General features: G+C 60.1%; 2 protein-coding genes across 5 annotated transcripts; both read right to left on the reverse strand.

Annotated features, from left to right (window-relative positions):
• Positions 1-164: 164 nt before the first annotated feature.
• On the reverse strand, positions 165-5,104 carry CCNB3 (cyclin B3). 2 transcript variants are annotated; one of them, XM_027904295.1, is made up of 12 exons: positions 4,975-5,104; positions 4,003-4,142; positions 3,839-3,922; positions 3,556-3,674; positions 2,940-3,042; positions 2,559-2,657; positions 2,290-2,382; positions 1,900-2,037; positions 1,304-1,459; positions 858-1,007; positions 533-663; positions 165-379 (listed from the first exon to the last, which is right to left on the reverse strand). In XM_027904295.1, the coding sequence occupies exons 1-12, from the start codon at positions 4,976-4,978 to the stop codon at positions 307-309; spliced, it is 1,290 nt and encodes a 429-aa protein (XP_027760096.1). In that variant the 5' UTR covers positions 4,979-5,104; the 3' UTR covers positions 165-306. The 2 variants fall into 2 exon arrangements, with proteins under 2 accessions (XP_027760096.1, XP_027760095.1); XM_027904294.1 differs by having other exon boundaries at positions 2,559-2,660.
• Positions 5,105-8,166: 3,062 nt separating this feature from the next.
• On the reverse strand, positions 8,167-16,313 carry LOC114068310 (protein eva-1 homolog C-like). Of its 3 annotated transcripts, XM_027904304.1 has the most exons (8): positions 15,768-16,305; positions 13,139-13,338; positions 11,204-11,327; positions 10,870-11,022; positions 10,575-10,718; positions 10,365-10,436; positions 9,946-10,035; positions 8,167-9,272 (listed from the first exon to the last, which is right to left on the reverse strand). In XM_027904304.1, the coding sequence occupies exons 1-8, from the start codon at positions 15,940-15,942 to the stop codon at positions 8,887-8,889; spliced, it is 1,344 nt and encodes a 447-aa protein (XP_027760105.1). In that variant the 5' UTR covers positions 15,943-16,305; the 3' UTR covers positions 8,167-8,886. The 3 variants fall into 3 exon arrangements, with proteins under 3 accessions (XP_027760105.1, XP_027760106.1, XP_027760104.1); XM_027904305.1 differs by lacking the exon at positions 9,946-10,035; XM_027904303.1 differs by lacking the exon at positions 8,167-9,272 and having other exon boundaries at positions 9,326-10,035; positions 15,768-16,313.
• Between the last annotated feature and the right edge of the window lie 36 nt (positions 16,314-16,349).

A 16,349-nucleotide genomic window follows, 5' to 3' on the forward strand; every position in this document is an offset into this window, starting at 1 on the left:
GGGAATCGGGAATCCCTTTCCAGCCTTCACCCCTCATCTCCCTGCTCCCTCATCATGGAACCCCCAACCCTGCTCTCACCCTCTGTCCCCTTGCAGCCAAGGGAAGTACAGCACTGGGGCTCATCCTCTCCCCTGTCAGCATGTGTGACAGACAGATTTTATTAACAAACACATTTTATTAACAGTTACACATGACTTTTTTTTTTTTTCCCCTCTTCTTCAGTTAAAATTACTATTATTTATGTACATGGTACCCCACCACCCAAGGGCGCCCCGTTATTTACAGGCTTTATTTACAGAGTAGGACTAGCAGCTAGTGAGTGCCTTCTCGAGCTTGAGCATGTCCATGGGGGTGAGTTTGGCAACCTCAAAGAAGACCCTGAAAAGAACACGTTTGCTTAGAGCTCAGCCACAGCCCTGACACCCCTGCATTCACCAGTGCTCCCAGCTCCCCACAGCACCCCAGGGTGTGTGCTGGTGGTGCCACCCCCTGTGCTGGGGCCAGAGTGAGACAGAGCCCCGTAACACTCACCTGTGGGAGTACTTGCTGCGCACGGTGTTCAGTTTGTCACGGGGCTGATACGTGAGCAGGAAATTCAGCCTCTTCACCAGGGGATGCAGGTCCTGGGCACTGTACCCGCTGTAGTATTCCAGTGTAGGGGTCTGCAAGGGGACAACAGAGCTAAGCTGGGTCCTCTCAGTGACAGGACAGCCACCATCTTCCCTCTCCAGCCCCCCCAAAATGTGATCATAGCCCTAGAGCATCACCCCACCCACCAGTCCATCGCCCTCCCCACACCCCTGTGGTACCTCGCAGGGTTGTCTCAGCAGGGACAGGGGCTTAGGCAGGCACTCACCCAGCCCCCAAGGTTCTTCATGGTAAGTGCCAGCAGCAGGCAGCTGGCAGCCAGCTTTGAGGGGCTCTCACGGGCGTAGTCGTACTCCTGCAGTGTCATCTCGCAGAGGAAGCGGGCCAGCGTCAGTGTCTCCATGGTGGCACGGGCACACTGCAGCCAGGGGGCAGGGAAAGGCTCAGCCTTCTGAGCAACGCTGCTCCCCTCCCCAGCATCTCTGACATCAAGAGCGATGCCCCTGGAGCACAGGACACAGACCCCACACCCTCCACAAGCCTCCCCCAGATCAGCATCCTCAACCCTAATGTCTCCTGAGGGGGCTGGACAAACATTCCTGGTTGCCAGCTGGGAGCCTGAAGCCCCAGGAATGCCTGTCACCACCCCCTTCAGCCAACACAAGGGGTGCCTGGGGGCACCTGGATGCCAGCCCACCCTCCAGCTGCACCCACCTTGGCAAAGCGCCGCAGGAAGCGGTAGGGGATGGGGATGTTGATGTCGAACTTGAGGGTGCTGAGGATGCTCATCTCCATGGCCAGGAGCTCCTCCCGCTTGTAGGCGTCATCACAGATGTAGAGGAAGTCATCCACGCACGGTGGGCACCGCTCCTGCCGGGGCACAACTGCTCAGCACCCCAGTGGGGGCTTATTCTGGCCCCACTTGGGAGATCCCACCCATCCCACAGGCCCTATCAAGGTTCACATGCTGTAGGACCCCAGACACACTACTGTTAAAACACCTCGTGGGGATTCTGTGATATCTCTGCTGCCCCAGCTCTTAGCTTGCAATGAATGCTTGTGTGAGGTGAACTCAGGCATCCTGAGGGTCTCTGCAGAGCAGAGAAGAGCCAGGTCTCCAGTGATACCAGGAGGCTGGATGCCTGCATTCACAGCCAGGGGACAAAAAGAGGGAACCCGAGAACAGACATGTCACACCAGCAGCTCTCAGGGCAGCAGCCTGGGACCTGGCCTTCTCCAAAACCTGCCAGGGACCAGAGAGGCACAGCCCTTTCTGCCCCTGCCCCCCAGGACAGCATGCAAGGATTTACCTCGAATTTGGAGGCAATGAGGATGGCAGTGGAGCCGATGAGCTGCAGCTTCTCCCTCATGCTCACCACCTCCACCAGGTAGTGGTCCACCAGCTTCACAGCCAGGTATAGTGTCTCATGGTTCAGCTCAAAGTTCTCCTGTGAGGATGCAGGTGGGGGGCAGGACAGGGTGTCAGGCAGAAGCCTACCCTGCCCCCTCAGCTCTCACAGGGGCCAGGAGTGCCCATGGGCCAGGCTCAGAGGGAGGGGTGTAGGCTCATCCCTAGCCCAGGGAAGGGGAAGATCATCTCTGTACTGAGGACACCCACAGGAGCTTCTGCCAGCACACAAAGGTCCCATGTGACAAAGGCAGCATGGGGGGCTGTTCTGCACAGGGCCATGGCCCCTCACCTGCACCTCCACCATCCAGTCCACAAGGATGGCACGCATGTCCCCGGTGATGTCCGGCTGCTTCTCCATGTAGTCAGGAAGCAGGAATTTCTCCTGCCAAAGAAGCAGCTATCAGGGACTGGACAGAAATCCTCCCTCAAACAAACCCCTTCCCACCCCGTGCAGGTCCCCACCAGGTGCTCAGATTCTCTGGGCAGTGGGTGGCCCTGCCCACACAGTCATCCCTTCCCTGGACAGGGCTGCCACCCCCCCGGACAGGCATTACCCACCTCTCTTTCCCGCATGTATTCAAAGATCTCCTTGGCATACTCTGCATTGGCATAGGGGTCACCCAGCTGCTCCTTGTCGATGTCCTCCACTGCTGGTACCTGCTGGGATGGAGGAGGCACCAGTAAGGGGGAGACCCTTAGCTCTGTGGTCACCCCATCGGGGCAAGGCTGCTGCCACTCAGCCTGCTCTTTCCTACCTTCCCTCATCATCCTGCAGCCCCTGCCCCACTCTTTCCCATGAGAGCCCCAGCTTCCTATCACACTGGCCCAAGCCTCTCCAAGGTCCAGAGCACTGCCTGGTGCCCTGTTGTCATCGGTGGCAGCCACAGACCAGTGCTGTGAAGATGAGCCCAGGGCCATGCTGCAGCCCAGGGTACCTACCTTCTCCTTGTGGGGCTTCAGTTCCTGCACAGGCACCGGTTTCTCTGGTACAGGATCCACCTCGGGCTCTGAAGGAGCTATTGGGGGAGTTTTCTTCATTGACCTGGGCAGGACAAGAGTATAAGTCATTCCTGGGAGGAGGCCAAATCTCCTGGCTGAAAGGGGCTCCCCAGAGCCCCTTGCTGCTTCAGGAAGGGGCTAAACCACCCCTAAAATATCCCCATAAAGACTCTTAGAATTGTTTAGGCTGGAAAAGACCTTCAAAGACCAAGAGTCCAACTGTGCCCTGTAGCACTGCCATGTCCACCACTAAACCATGTCCTGCAGTGCCATACGGCTCTCAAATCCCTCCACAGATGGCAATTTTACAACTGTCCTGGGCAGCCTGTACCAGGGCTGAACAGCCCTTCTGGGGAAGAAATTTTTTCCTAATATCCACCCTAAACCTCCCATGGCACAACTTGATGCCATTTTATCTCCTGTTTACTGCCCACATCTGGCTCATGGTCTCCATCACCCGAGGGAAGCCTCTACTACCACTTGTTCTGTCCTATGGGACAAGTTTGCAGGTACTGCCCACTGCCCTGCAGCAACCACCCTGCCCACGGCTACTCACTTTTTCAGGTTGATCTCATTGTTCTTGGCCACCCCTAGTGTGCCCTGTGCCTTCTGTGCCTTAGGCAGTGCCACTTTCACGGCCTCCTTCTTCCCTGCCACCGCCTGGTTCTTGCGAGCCTGTTTGGGTCAGAACAGAGGGATACAGGGGCTGCACAGAGGGAAGCCAGATATGCCCTGCAGGGAGACCTCTCCTCTTGCTAGTGGGGCGTGGGACACATCCCCACCTCCCGAGGGGGGCTCGCAGGGGGCACCAAAGCCCCCATCCTCACAGAAGTACTCACATTGGTGATGTCCCCGAACGCCGACCTCTTCTTGGGCCCGCCCTGGGGTGAGGATGAAGATCTCTTGGTGTAACAGTTCTCCTCCTGCAATAGAGGCTGTTGGAAGATGATAGTCAGCTGCCCCACAGGAGTCCCCCACACCCTTGGCCTGGCTCAGGACTCACCTTCTCGGGGTCAACATTCTCTACTGTGGGGCCCACCTTGCCTGCTCTGGTCTGCTTGGTGGCCAGCATCTTGGCGTTGTGGGGCAGCGGCGTCCTCTCCCTCGGCACTGGTGTCCTCTCCTTGGTCCTCCGCGGGCAAGCTGGGGGCACAGCAGGGTGTGAGGCTGCTGTCTGTCCCCAGGGGACACCCTCCCCACTTGGGGCAGAATAGGGGGGCATTTGTCCCTCCTGGTGGATAGCACAGCAGGGGCTGACCCCAACCCCTTCCCTGAGCATGGCAGGTGGCTTGTGCCCCAAGAAAAGCCAAGGTAGGGAGCAAGTCTGCCTGGGGGTGCACCCTCCCAAGAAAGAGGGGACATGGAGCCCTAAGAGTCCCACTTAAAGCTCCCTTCATGAATGCATGGGCTGGGGGAAAGCAGGAGGCAGTTCCCACGTTCCTGCATCCCAGAGAAGGATGCAAGGGCTTGCACTCCCTTGGACAGCCAGGGTCCTCGGAGATCCTTTCTCCCTTACACCCCCCGGGGTCCCCTGGAAGAGCTGGGAGTCCCAGAGTTCCCCTCTCCCTTGCACACCCCGGGGAGGTCTCAGTTGCCCCCCCTCCCCTGCACCTTCCACTCACACGCACCACCAGAGCGTCCCAGCATCCCCCCTCACCTGCCGCCCCCACTTCTGAGGTTCCCCAATCCACTGCAGCCCCCCAGGGTGCTCGAATTCTCTGCTCACCCGGCCCTCCCGGGGTTCCCAGAGCTCCCCAGAGCCCCCGTACCCGCACTCACCCACGCCCGGTACCCGCTCTCCCCCATTACCCGTCGCACACTCCCGCATGCCCGGTACCCGCTCTCTCCCACACCCTGTACCCTCACTCACCCATGCGCGGTACCCGATCCTCCCATTACCCGTCCCATTTTCCTCCATGCCCTGTACCCTCACCCCCCCCGTGCCCCGTATCCTCACCCCTCTGTCCTCACCCACCCATGCCCGGCCCGCTCTCCCCGCTCCGCCGGCACCGGCACTTTCAAAAGTAGCAGTTCGCCAGCGGCCGGACCCCACTGGACGAGCCTCGCCCAATCAGCGCGCGGGGCGGGGCCGGGCAGCGGCCAATCGGTGGGCGCGGACCGATACAGTTGCTAAGGGGCAGGGCGGCAGGGTTTAAAATTCAGCCCGGGCGGCCAATGGGAGGGCGGGCGAGCGGCGGGGGCGGGGCGAGCGGCCGGCGGAGCGGGCGGTGATTGGTGGGAGCCGGTGCCGTTTAAATCCCTCCTTGAGGGGCTGGAGGGGGTGTCATGGCGGCCCCACCGGGCCGTGTGGGGGCTGAGCGGCCTCAGCCGCACTTCGGGGGTCCTTTAGCTTGGGGAAGAGGAGGCTCAGGAGCGATAGACCTTATTTATCCTTTCTGAGCTCGCTGCCTCTGCCCGCAGCTGGAGCCGTGGGTCTCCCCCTTTGCCCCCCACCCCAGACTGCAGGACTGCCCTTTCTCATGGGACTGGGGCGTTCTGGTTTGGGGGACAGGGTGTGCCCTGGGCTGGCTGTGCACCTCCCATGACCTCCGTCAGGAACAGAGCGTTTGGATCGCTTGAAGAATCATAGAATGACAGAATGGTTTAGGTGGGGAAGGACCTTAAAGCCCATCCAGTCCCACCCCCTGCGACGGGTAGGGACACCTTCCACTAGCCCAGGTTGCTCCAAGCCCCATCCAACCTGGACTCGGACACTTCCAGGGATGCGGCAGCCACAGCTTCTCTGGGCAACCTGTGCCAGGGCCTCCCCACCCTCACAGGGAAGAATTCTTTCCTAATATTTAATCTAACCCTGCCCTCACTGTGGGAGGTACCACAGGAGCAGTGCTCACGTGGTGTCCTACAGGCACAACAGACCAAGTTCAGTGGCGAGGCTCGCTGGGACTGCCCCGTTCAAACCGGGATCCACAGCGGCCAGGACAGGGTCAAAGTTGCCAAGGCACAGCTCACAGTCCCTGTACTATGAGCTGTACAGGATAGTGCCTGCTTACCACAGATCTGCCGAGGGTCAGAGTTCTCTGTGCCTCAAGGAGCAGCCTGGAGGGCACCGCAGCTCTGGGGGACACCCCTGCCACGCAGCTGGGAATGCTCAGAAGGCTCGCTCAAGGCTGTCATACTCATGGGATAATGCGGTTGGCTTGTAGTCAGCTTCCATGCGTCAGGAAAAGAATGCATGAGACTCCTTACACCCACAGCTCGCTTTGTTCCTTGATAAACGAGTCTTGGAAAAGTCACCCACTTTTCATGTGTCAGTCGCATGATTGATGTTCCAAGCTGATACATTTGATGCTCGTTCTATCACTCTGCTCCTTCGTGCATTTCCAGAGAGCAGGTTGGAACTAGCACAGTCCTTGGCTCACGTGCCAGTGCCGTGTGGGGGTCCTGTGCCCTCAGGAGCTCTGGGGGGCTTTAGCACCGCACTGAGCTCTCAAATGAAGCCCCACTAAGGTAAACTCATCAGAGCTCAGTGCTGCACCAGAGGAGAGCTTCCCCCAGCCACCAGATTCCCAGAAAAACCTTCCAGATTCCCAAGTTTAGCCCAACAAAATTCTTTGGTATAATCCCACACCCACTGTGTGCCACTCTTGCTGGTGGGGCCAATGAAGCCCTGGCCAGGGAAGCATCCCAGTGCCAGCATCTGAGGGGATTTAAACCACCCACCCAGGGGCCACGAGGGCAGGATCAGGCACACAGCTTGGGCTCCAGCAGAAAGATCTGGGACATGGACAGCCAGGAGCACCAGAATGGCTTTGGGGTGCAGCACAGCTATGGGGTGCTTGCAGGGCCAGTGGGGGTTTAAACCTGGGTCCCACAGATCTTGGGTCCCTTCAGCTTCCAAAACTGGTTCAGGGCTGCTGCAGCTCCAGCCCACCCTGTGTCCTCCTTGGCCACTTGTCCTCTCCAGCCCCACCTCCCCCGGTGTTGCTACCATTGCCCCTGGACTGGGAGCTCTCTGAGGCTTGCTCGCTGTTGGTCTGGGATCTCTGTGGGATCTAGGTGCCTGCCTGGATCCTTATGCATGTTGGGGCAGTGTATAGCCCGGCTAAAAGGATGAGATGTATGCATACTAGCCAGGCAGAGCCAGGACGCATCCCACCGCCAATGGAAACACGGTGCATTGGCCTGTGGGGTAAGATCCTCAGCCAAAACCCCCATCCAAGTCTGCCTATGGCTCTGTGGGGGCTGGGGTGAGCTGCCTGCTTTGGGACAGGTCCATGTCTGCCTGTCCTGCCCAGGCTTGGCATGGGGAAGCCGGCTTTTCCAGTCTTTTCTTGCTGGCTTTTCCACGGCGCTGCTGTGCTGGTGCTCCTTGGGCGGCTCTCGGGAAGCCCAGCCCTGCTGCAGGGGCTGTGACTTGCACCACATGAGCAGAAATGCCCCCCAGCCGTGGGGGGTATGGGAGGAAAGATATGGGGAGCAAGAAGTGCAAGGTGATGATGTGGGTCTGCAGCAGGAGCTGTGCCAGCTGTCCAAGCATGGAGGGAAGGCTGTGATTCTCAGCCCTGCCCATCACCAAAGGATCTGGGGTCTGGTTGGAGGTGAGAGCCCCTCAAGCTCTCCTTGGGCTCTGGCATTACCTCAGCAAACCCCCAAATCAGGCAGGATGCAAGTCCTTGGCTCCCCCCACTAGGCTCTGCTGTGTGCTGACTCAAGAGCATCTGTGCCTCGTGTGTCCCTATTGTGAGGAGAGCTGAGTCGCTGCTTCCATCCAGCCTCTTCCCACAGCATCACAGAGCCTGTGCTGCCTTTCAGAGCTAGAGCAGCCCCCAGCCCTAGCCCAGCTCACTGGCACTGCAGGGCTGCCAAGAAACCCCTCTGCGTGGCATCTGGGGACCTTAGCTCCAGGATTGTTTACCAGACAAGGAGCCTCAGGCTCAAGAGAAGCAGCAAGGACAAGGAAGCATCATTCATGGAATCCACACAGACTGCTTCTCCCCCTTTCCCTTCCCCAGGCTGAAACCTTATCCTTTCCCATGATAAAACAGGCCCAACTTGTTGCTCCCCATGGCCCAGAGCCAGAAGCACTGGTAGAAGGAAAGGAGCTGCTCTGCACAGGGAGGGCTGAACTTTGCCTCCTCCTTTTTCTCCTCTTTTCACTACTAATGGCCGAGGTCAGGGAGGGATCTCGAGTCCAAAAGCTGTTGCATTTATTTACTGGAAAAAGCCCCAGCAAATTAAGCCCGGGGCTTTCCTGACAGTGGGGAAAGCACGAAGGAAAGCACAGAGCAAGGCAGGGTGACAGAGTTCCTGAATGCCCTCAGGGAGGCGAGAGCCAGTGCTGTGCTGAGCTGTCCCAGCCCAGGGAGCAACTCCCCGGGGACACCAGGGCTGCATGGAATGCACCTTGGTGGAGCTGTGCTGGTGATGCCCCCTGTGCTTGCCCACCTGCTCCACCTGCATCCCCACCATGTCCTGGCCATTCCCGCCTCCCTGCTGCCAGCACGCTCCCTGAGTGCAGGATGTGTTTGCAGCACCGGGGGTGGAAGCCAGCACCCAAGGAGAAATGGGAGCAAACAGCCTCAAAGGGCTCAGCGTGGGCTCGGCGCGGCTGAGCAGGGTTAAACACTAGAGCCACATGATGTGAACCAGGAACGGGGAAGTTAGCTTAGGGTTAGCAGTGTGTCTGTGGCAAAGGAGCCATCCCACAGCCCCTCATCACAACCAGGGACCACATCTCACCCCCAGGTTAGAGGTTTCCAGGCTGGTGGAGTAGTCGGTTGATGATCACACCGGAGCTGCCGTGACCCTGCTGCGGCTTGGGATGTGCAGTCACCCTGAGGAGCCCAAACTCTTTGTCTCTCTGATGTCGGGTCCCACTGCTGAGCCTGCGCCCCCCTGCTGCTCCCCACCTGTTTTCTTCCAGTCCTTATTTGGTGGCCGATTTGATCTTGTGGATGGCATACGGGCTGGACTCCTTGGGCATCCAGATCTCCTCCCCGCCGTAGCCCTGGTGATCCACCGCTCCCTCCATGGCTGCTGTCAGCTCAGGGCCGAAGATGTTGTCGGTGGCCCGGTAGGTGCGGGTGAGGCGGCGGAACGAGGAGTCTGAGGAGCTGTCATCAGGAAGGTCTTCATCCTGCTCATCCCGCAGCTTGGTCCTGCCCAGCTCCGAGCTGCTCCCCAGCTCTGGGTCCTTGAGAGCCTCCCCCACCTCCTGGAGGAAGGCTGCTTTGGGGCTGATGATACACAGCAGCAGCAGGAGGCCTCCCGAGACCCCGCAAAGAAAGTAGAGGCCGACTTTCTCCGGGACACCTGAGGGGAAGAGCAAGGAGACACACCAGGGTACAAACTGCTCTGCAGCCTGCAGGTCACCAGCACCTGCAAACCCCCTCTGCCAGGCAGATGGGAGTAAGAGGAGAGGAGCAGGGATGCCCTCAGCATCCAGGCTGCAGAGGTAGGACAGACTCTGCCCCAGTCATTGTGGGAGTGGCACTCAGAGCCTCATCAGCACCCACCAGTGTCCCAAAATGTGCTTTTCCCCATAGAAAACCCCCCTTGGGATGTGAGCAGGGGAAGGAATCATCTCTTCAGGAATTAAATGAGTAATTTCCTCTGGCAAGGGAAGTTTTTGCCTGCAGAGAGGTGCTCTCTATCAGTGCCTGCAGACAAGGCAGGAAGAAAGGAGTCAAATGGGTAATCTGGGCTCTTGGACAAGGAAGATCCACAGGCAGGACTCCAGCTGCACCACAATTGCTGATGCTGTAGGTCCTCAGGCCTTGTTCAACCTGAGCTCCCACCCTACCTGTCCACCCCAAACCCAGCATGGGTTCTTGGTGCCCTCCTCCCTCGCGTGCCTGGAGCGGTCTGGGGTCTGGCTGTCTCTGAGATGAGCCCTGGGCTGAGTTGGGGCCATCCGGGACCTCAGCCACCCCCCAGCCTGTCCCGCTCCCCTGGGTGCTGCGTGAGACCCGGGGAGGGCACGTACCCCAAAGGTGGGCAAAAGCTGCCAGAGAGCTAGTAAAAATCATGCGGTCTTCCCGGAGCCTGGAGAACCTGGGCCCTTTGTACCAGCCACCTGCAGCGACAAGGGGGCGCAGGCTGAGACACGAGGTGCTCCTGGCTCCTTGTGGCCCAGCTGCCTGCCCCTGCCTGTCCTTGTCCACACCACACTCCATCCTTCGTGGGGCTGACCCTGCAGGTTCTCCTTTTCCCTGCTCCCAGCAGACCCATCTCCAGCCCCTCAGCCACAGGCATTGACCAAGGGGTGGCTTCAGCCACGGGACAGAGATGCTAGGATGGAGCTGGTGGTACAGGAACACAGACAGGCCATGGAAGGGCTGGTTCCCCCGAGCACGGACATGGTGCCACGCTGCCTGTGGCGTAACCTCCCTCCCGCCACGTTACCGTGCATGTAGTCCGAGAGCAGGAAGGGGTCCGAGGTGTCAGGGCCCACCTCCTCCAGCAGCTGCTTGGGCACTGCAAGGAGAGCACACACCAGACATCACCACCCCGCTCCTCCCCAGCAGCCCCTGCCTCCCTGAGGAGCCCTGTGCCCCCGCCTGCCTGGCGCTCTGCCAGTGCCCCTGTGCCCCCAGCTCCGCGGGGAGCTCTCACCACAGGTGTAAGAGACTCGCAGCTGCTTCTTCATGCCGGGCAGGCACGGGTCCCCGAAGGTGGCCTCATCAGCAGCCACGGTGCAGTTCCCCTTGCGGTGACACTTCTTGAAGACCCTGCGCAGGGCATCTGGAGCCAAGCACTCTGCAGAGACACGAGGCATGGACCCACGGGCAGGGCTGCCTGCCCCTGTCCACCAGGCACTGGACAGCTGGGGGCCAGGGGCACAGGTACAGCCCAGGGGTGTACTTTTGCCATACTCTCTGCATGGCTCCTGGCCCCATTTCTGGCGTACCTATATGGGGTCCCCCAGTGTTCAGGGCATCACACTCCGGTTTGCCCCGCAGGAATCGTCCATAGTTTGCAGAATAAATGGCCAGGATGGACTTTGGTCGGCACTGCAGCCTAAGCTTGTCATCCTCACACACGGTCTTGATCCGATGGTTCCCTGGGGAGTGACACCGCAGTGTCTCAATGCATCTTGAATCAGCTGCAGCCCCTCCCTTAGGCCAAGGGCAGGGTTGGAAGAGGGCTGTGAGGTACAGGAGCAGCCCTGCTCTCCTCCCTGCCCCTTTCTGAGCAGCCAGAAAAAGCCCTTGCAGCATTACCCAGCCCCTGCTCCACCTCACCTGGCCGGCACTTGTAGGAAGTGATGAGGTACTTGTGCGTCCCCGGGCACGGGTCTGGCCCAAAGACTTGGCTGTGCACTGAGAACTGGCACCACTGCTTGTCCTGGCACTCAGCCAGCAGCTTCTGGGGAGCAGAGGGAAGCAGGTGTGATGTGGGTGAGGAATCCTGAGCCTGTGCTCACCTGCTATCCCCCACTGCCATCACCAGGCTCAGTGAAACAGCTTCTCACCCCACAGAGTTCTCCCACGGCTGCTCCTGCCTGCCTGCCCCCTCTGCAAGACACCCCAGTTCCTGAACCAGTTCCTCCCCTGCCCCCACGCTGAGCTGTCTGCCAGCCCAGAGCTGCTACTGCTGTGCTGGCACGGCAGCACCACAGCACACCGCTCATCTGTAACACCGACACGGCCCCGCGGTCCCCGCAGTGTCCCCGCGCGGCCACAAGGTGGGGACGAGGGTTCACCCACGGGCCGCCCGGGTCCCGCCGGGGTTCCGCGGGGCGGCCGCTGTCCCCTCCTGCCCACGCAGCCCAGCCGCGGGTGGCTGCGCCGGGCCCTTGGGTGCGGCAGGAATCTGCGGGCAGCCCGGCCTCGGGTGGCTGTGATGCTCCCTGCCCCCGCATCCACCTCCTTCCCGCAGCGGCGGCCCCGCAGCGGAGCAGAGGCTGCCGGCGGCAGGGAGAGGTTTGTTCCCGACCCTCAACTCGACCCTCGCTGCCTCCTCGCGACTCAGGCCCGAGGATCCCAGCACCCAAAACGGAGACCCTTCTCATCTCTCCTTCCCCTCCTCTGTCCCTGTCCCGTCAGCCCAATAGAGGACTGAGCCTCCCCTCGGTCTTCGCTGGCTGCCAGAAGGGAGATTCACGAAGGAAACACCATGTCTCTTTGCAGGTGCTGCCTAAACAGAGCTGAGGCTCGGCAGCAGCCCTGCTCTCTGCCCTCCAGACATCCCTGCTCCTCCAGCAGCAGCGGTTATCCCAGCCTCGTGCCAGCACCGTCCCCTGGCTGGAGCGGCTCCACCCCAGTGTGAAACAGAGCTACACAGACCTGCTCTCAGACCTGCCCTTCGGTCTCCTAATGCCTACGCCAGGCTGTACCTTCCATCCTGCAGGGAGGGGTACCCTGAGCTGTGTTTGCAGGGTGCTTCATGGGGCCAGCCTGCTGCCATGCCAGCATGATCCGGCTCTGCACTTGCAGAGCTGCTGGGACATGCAGGATGCCGGGAGGGGATCTACGGCTGGAACCTTGCAAAGCCTTGCAAGCTCCCAGAGCAGGGAAATGGCCCCTTAGCTCTTTTTCCTCTTCTCCAGCTCATTCCCCTTCCCTGCAGGCAGCTGCAGCCTCTGGGTTTGCTGTGGGTTTGCCCTAGCAAAGAGCTGGAACAGGGGTAGAAAAGCAGCTCATGAAACAGTGTCCCGACTGAGAGACCCGGGCATCAGCTTTGGGGAGATCCCTTCCCTTTCCTTCTGCCAGCCTCTGCTTTCCTACCCTCTCCATCGAGCAGGCCCCCTTTGATCCGCCTCATTAATCCACCCCCTGGGAGCTGCCAGCAGGGACGGGTGCTGCTTCTGGCTGGGGAAGAGCCGAGCTCTGCGCTAAGCCCAGGGGATGCACCCGCAGAGCTGAGCGCAGCATCTCCTGGTGTCCTGTCTCGCTTCACGAGCCCGACACCACGGCTGCAGCGCTCCCCCTCTCCCGGGACCCAGCCCCAGCTGCCGGGGCTTTCTCTGCACCCTCAGGACGCAGCAATGCCTCCTGCCCTACTCTGGGGCCCACGGCAGAACACGGCCCAGAAAAGGGCCTCACGGGTGAATCCCAAATGCATCAACCTCCCTCGGGGCGCAGGGGGGCTGTGTTGTCCGCACCCTCAGCCCGAGCAGGCAGCTCAGCGATGCGGGGACAGCATGTGCAGCCCGGCCCCTGGGACCCCTCCCTTACCAGGTGGGCGGTGCCAGATGTGCACTCCGTGCTCTCCTGGGAGGTGTTGGCAGGGCTGGGGCAGAGGTTGCTGCTGGGCACACGGCGCCCGTAGAAGGCACCGAGGATGCTGATGGTGGTTTTGCGAGGGCAGACGATGAGGAGCTGCTCTCCATCGCAGGTGTGGGCAGTGTGGTTCCTCAGCACCTTGCGCAGGTACCCTGGGAGGGGAAAGCGGGGTTGGCCCCGGCCAGAGGAGACACCAGGGCTGTGGCAGCAGCAAACCTTGCCTGCAGCACTGCTGCCAAGGGGCTGGAAAGCAGCATGGAATAGCTGAGCTGGTTAGCAACGGGAAGAGACAGCTGAAGGGAGGACAACAGGACAGAGAAAACCTATATAGGAGAATCCCATGAGGAGCTGTCAAGTGGTCAGAGAAAATCAAGTTTTTTATGGAGCCCTGGAGGGGAGACACCAAGGATAAGCCAGGGATTGTCCTCTCTCCCTCCTTGAATTCCCGTCATGGAATGCTTCTCTGTTTCAATCCTGCCTAGTTTGTCTCACAAACCACTGACCCTCTTGTTTTCCCTCCGTGGCACAGTGAGGTGGGACTGTTCTGCCCAGCCTCTCCAAGGCTTTAACATGCAGAGATCAGCTCCACTTGGCATCAGCTGTGCTGGGTGGGCGAGGAAGCTGTTTTAGTAACAGCTCTGCAAGTTGCCAGGTGCTCTGAGCAGGCACTGATTGCTGGAGAAGGCTGAGGAAGCAGGAAAAACTGACAAAAAAGCTATGTTCAGGGCCATGAGTGGAGCAGTTTGCATTTTTGAATAAAACAAAAGCAAAGAGGAAGCATCATCCTGAGGCTGGGAGGTGGAGACAGGGCAACCCAGGGCTGCTGAGTGGGTCTCAGACCCCAGTCCCCAGCTGTGGGGTCTTTGGAGAGACTTGCACTCCAGCCCCCCTCTAGAGCTGGGGCCTGGGGCAGGACATGAACCACAGCCCCCAGCGCGTCAAACTCCCCCAAACCAACACAAGAAGGTGGGAGCACGAGCTCCCCCCTCTCTCCCTCTGCAAAGCAGTGCCAGGCTCAGCGGCACAAAGGGCCCCTTTCACCTTCCCTGCTGCCACTAACCCTTCGGCATCTGCGGCCAGAATCACTCCCTGGGGAGTCAGTGGGTGCAGCTGGGAGCTGCCTCTGGCCCAGAGTTACTCTCTCCCTTGGCATTTCTCCTCACAAGCTCAGATGAATGAGTGGGGGGCCACAGCCTTCCACAAGCAAGCCCTTGGTTGCTCCTCTGCATGCTGGAGGAGAAAGGAAAGGAGAGGCAGAGGAGGGTGGATGGCAGTAAACAAGGTGTTTTATCCAGGTCAAAGCTCCAGTGTGATGCAGAGATGCTCCTTGGATGGCACAGAGCTGGATCTCCGCCCGTTAGGATGCAGTGCCCACAAGGAGCAGACAGGACAAGCTCTGCCCAGTGATATTTTTGTCCTGCATCACTGGATGCTGGGGGCTGTGAGGAGCTCGGGGCCCTGCCCAAGCTGCCAGCCCCCCTCCCCTTCTTCTGCATCCCCTGCTGCAGCCTCACACCTCTTGCAGCAGCCAGGTTCTCCTGAAGATTCCAGAGCCACCTGGGCCTTGACGTCTGGCCTTGAAGCCAAACCCATTGTCGTGGTTTTGCTCAAACAGTGCCACAAGGACAGAGGTTTCTCCATCACACTGTTTTGGGGCAGTGAGCAGCTATGAAGATGATTTTTTTTTTTTTTTTTGGATGGCACCACAGCAAGGAGGCTGCAGGCGGACTTTGTGAGAGATTCTGGTGGCCTGCCAGTGTGGCTGACACAGTCCCTGGTGCTGTGGTTGTGCTGTTAGCTCTGCCCAGATGGAATCACCTCCTCCTCACTGCAGCCTGCCCTGCAGCATCAGGCTTTTACCCACCCAGGCCTGGCAAAGCAGAGGGAAGGTGTGTGTGGCTGTTCCCAGAAGATCCCCCCTGGGGAATGCCTGGTGCCCAGCCTGCCTGCACCAATCCAGACAGTTCAAAGTGCTGGGGCACAAGGGATCCCAAATTTCTTCCTTGGCTACATTTATAAGCCTCACCAGCAAAGCCCTGGGGAGAGGCTCTGGCCCTTGCTGTGTCTTGTGCCAGGGCACCCTGCAGCATCCCCACTCATGGGTGGTTTTGGCTGGGGCTGCAGCCATTGGCTGTGTCCAGGGACCGGGTACAGCTTCAGCCCATCTCCTCCCTCCACTTCTCATAGCAAGGAAAGCACGACGGGCAGCCCTGTGTGTTCCTTCAGCTCCACACCCTGCCCAGCACCGAGGGCATGAGCATGGTGGCTGGAGGTGAGGAGGGGGGGGGTGCTCAGCAAAGCTCAGGGACTGGCTTGATATTTTTTTCTTTGCATTTCTGCCCCCCAAACTGTCCGAGGGAGCACAGCAGAGTGGGGCAGCCACTCCCTCACGCACACCGGGGCTGTGGGACGTGTGCGATGTGTTTTCAGATCACAGGACTGCGTGGGGATAAAGAAATCCCAGCGTTTTGGGTTTATAGCTCACTTGTCCCTACCCCACCCACCGGCTGTCGCTTCGCCCTCCCGTCACACCGGCGGGGTCCCCGGCATCCCCCGCCTCCCTTCCTGCACCCCGACTCACCGGAGAGCTCCGGGCTGGCCTCCGCACCCATGGCCAGGCAGAGGAGGACCAGGATTGCTGCTGGCCCCGCCAGCCTGGCCATGGCACAGCCGCCGTGTCCCAGCAGGCAGCCCGTGCCGGCCGGGTCCGTGGTGGTGGCTGGCGGGGCTGGCACTGCGCGGGGACAATGGCTCATTTCTCTGCCCCGGGGCCGGGCGGGCGCATGTGCACCCGCTCTTTGTCTGCTGCCCGGGGCCAGGGGCTGCTCGGGACAGCTGGTTCACTCTGGGCACAGGGACACCTCCCCCAGGGAGGGGACATGTTTTCAAAGGCGCTGGCGACGGGGTAAGCGAGTGCCATGCCTTGGCATCACTATTGCTGGCGGAGAAAACCGGCAGCCCCTTCCCTCCTGCCTCTGTTCCCCCCCGGGCAGAGGGACAGGGCTTGGAGAAGTTTCCAAAGTGCCCCCAGCTCTCTCCCAGACACGGTGAGGCAGAAATCCGGATACATATGTGCTGTAATCTCCATCTCGGCAAATGTCCGGCCATTCACCCTGTGAGGAGGAAGGGAAAGGCTCCCTGAAGTGCCTCCCAGGCGGCTGTT

Source organism: Empidonax traillii, unplaced genomic scaffold (assembly GCF_003031625.1).
Source record: "Empidonax traillii isolate 1590-97213 ecotype Southwest subspecies unplaced genomic scaffold, ASM303162v1 scaffold1035:size206130, whole genome shotgun sequence".
NCBI lineage: Eukaryota > Metazoa > Chordata > Aves > Passeriformes > Tyrannidae > Empidonax > Empidonax traillii.

Excerpts from the sequence above, each read along its gene's own strand:
- CCNB3 (XM_027904294.1), bottom strand. Across the intron at positions 2,661-2,939 it reads TGAAGCCCCACAAGGAGAAG|CAGGTACCAGCAGTGGAGGA; the intron begins GTAGGTACCCTG and ends CCTCCATCCCAG. Across the intron at positions 2,383-2,558 it reads AATACATGCGGGAAAGAGAG|GAGAAATTCCTGCTTCCTGA; the intron begins GTGGGTAATGCC and ends CTTCTTTGGCAG.
- LOC114068310 (XM_027904303.1), bottom strand. The coding sequence starts at position 15,942 with ATGAGCCATTGTCCCCGCGCAGTGCCAGCCCCGCCAGCCACCACCACG. Across the intron at positions 11,023-11,203 it reads TTCCTACAAGTGCCGGCCAG|GGAACCATCGGATCAAGACC; the intron begins GTGAGGTGGAGC and ends GTCACTCCCCAG. Across the intron at positions 10,719-10,869 it reads CACTGGGGGACCCCATATAG|AGTGCTTGGCTCCAGATGCC; the intron begins GTACGCCAGAAA and ends GTGTCTCTGCAG.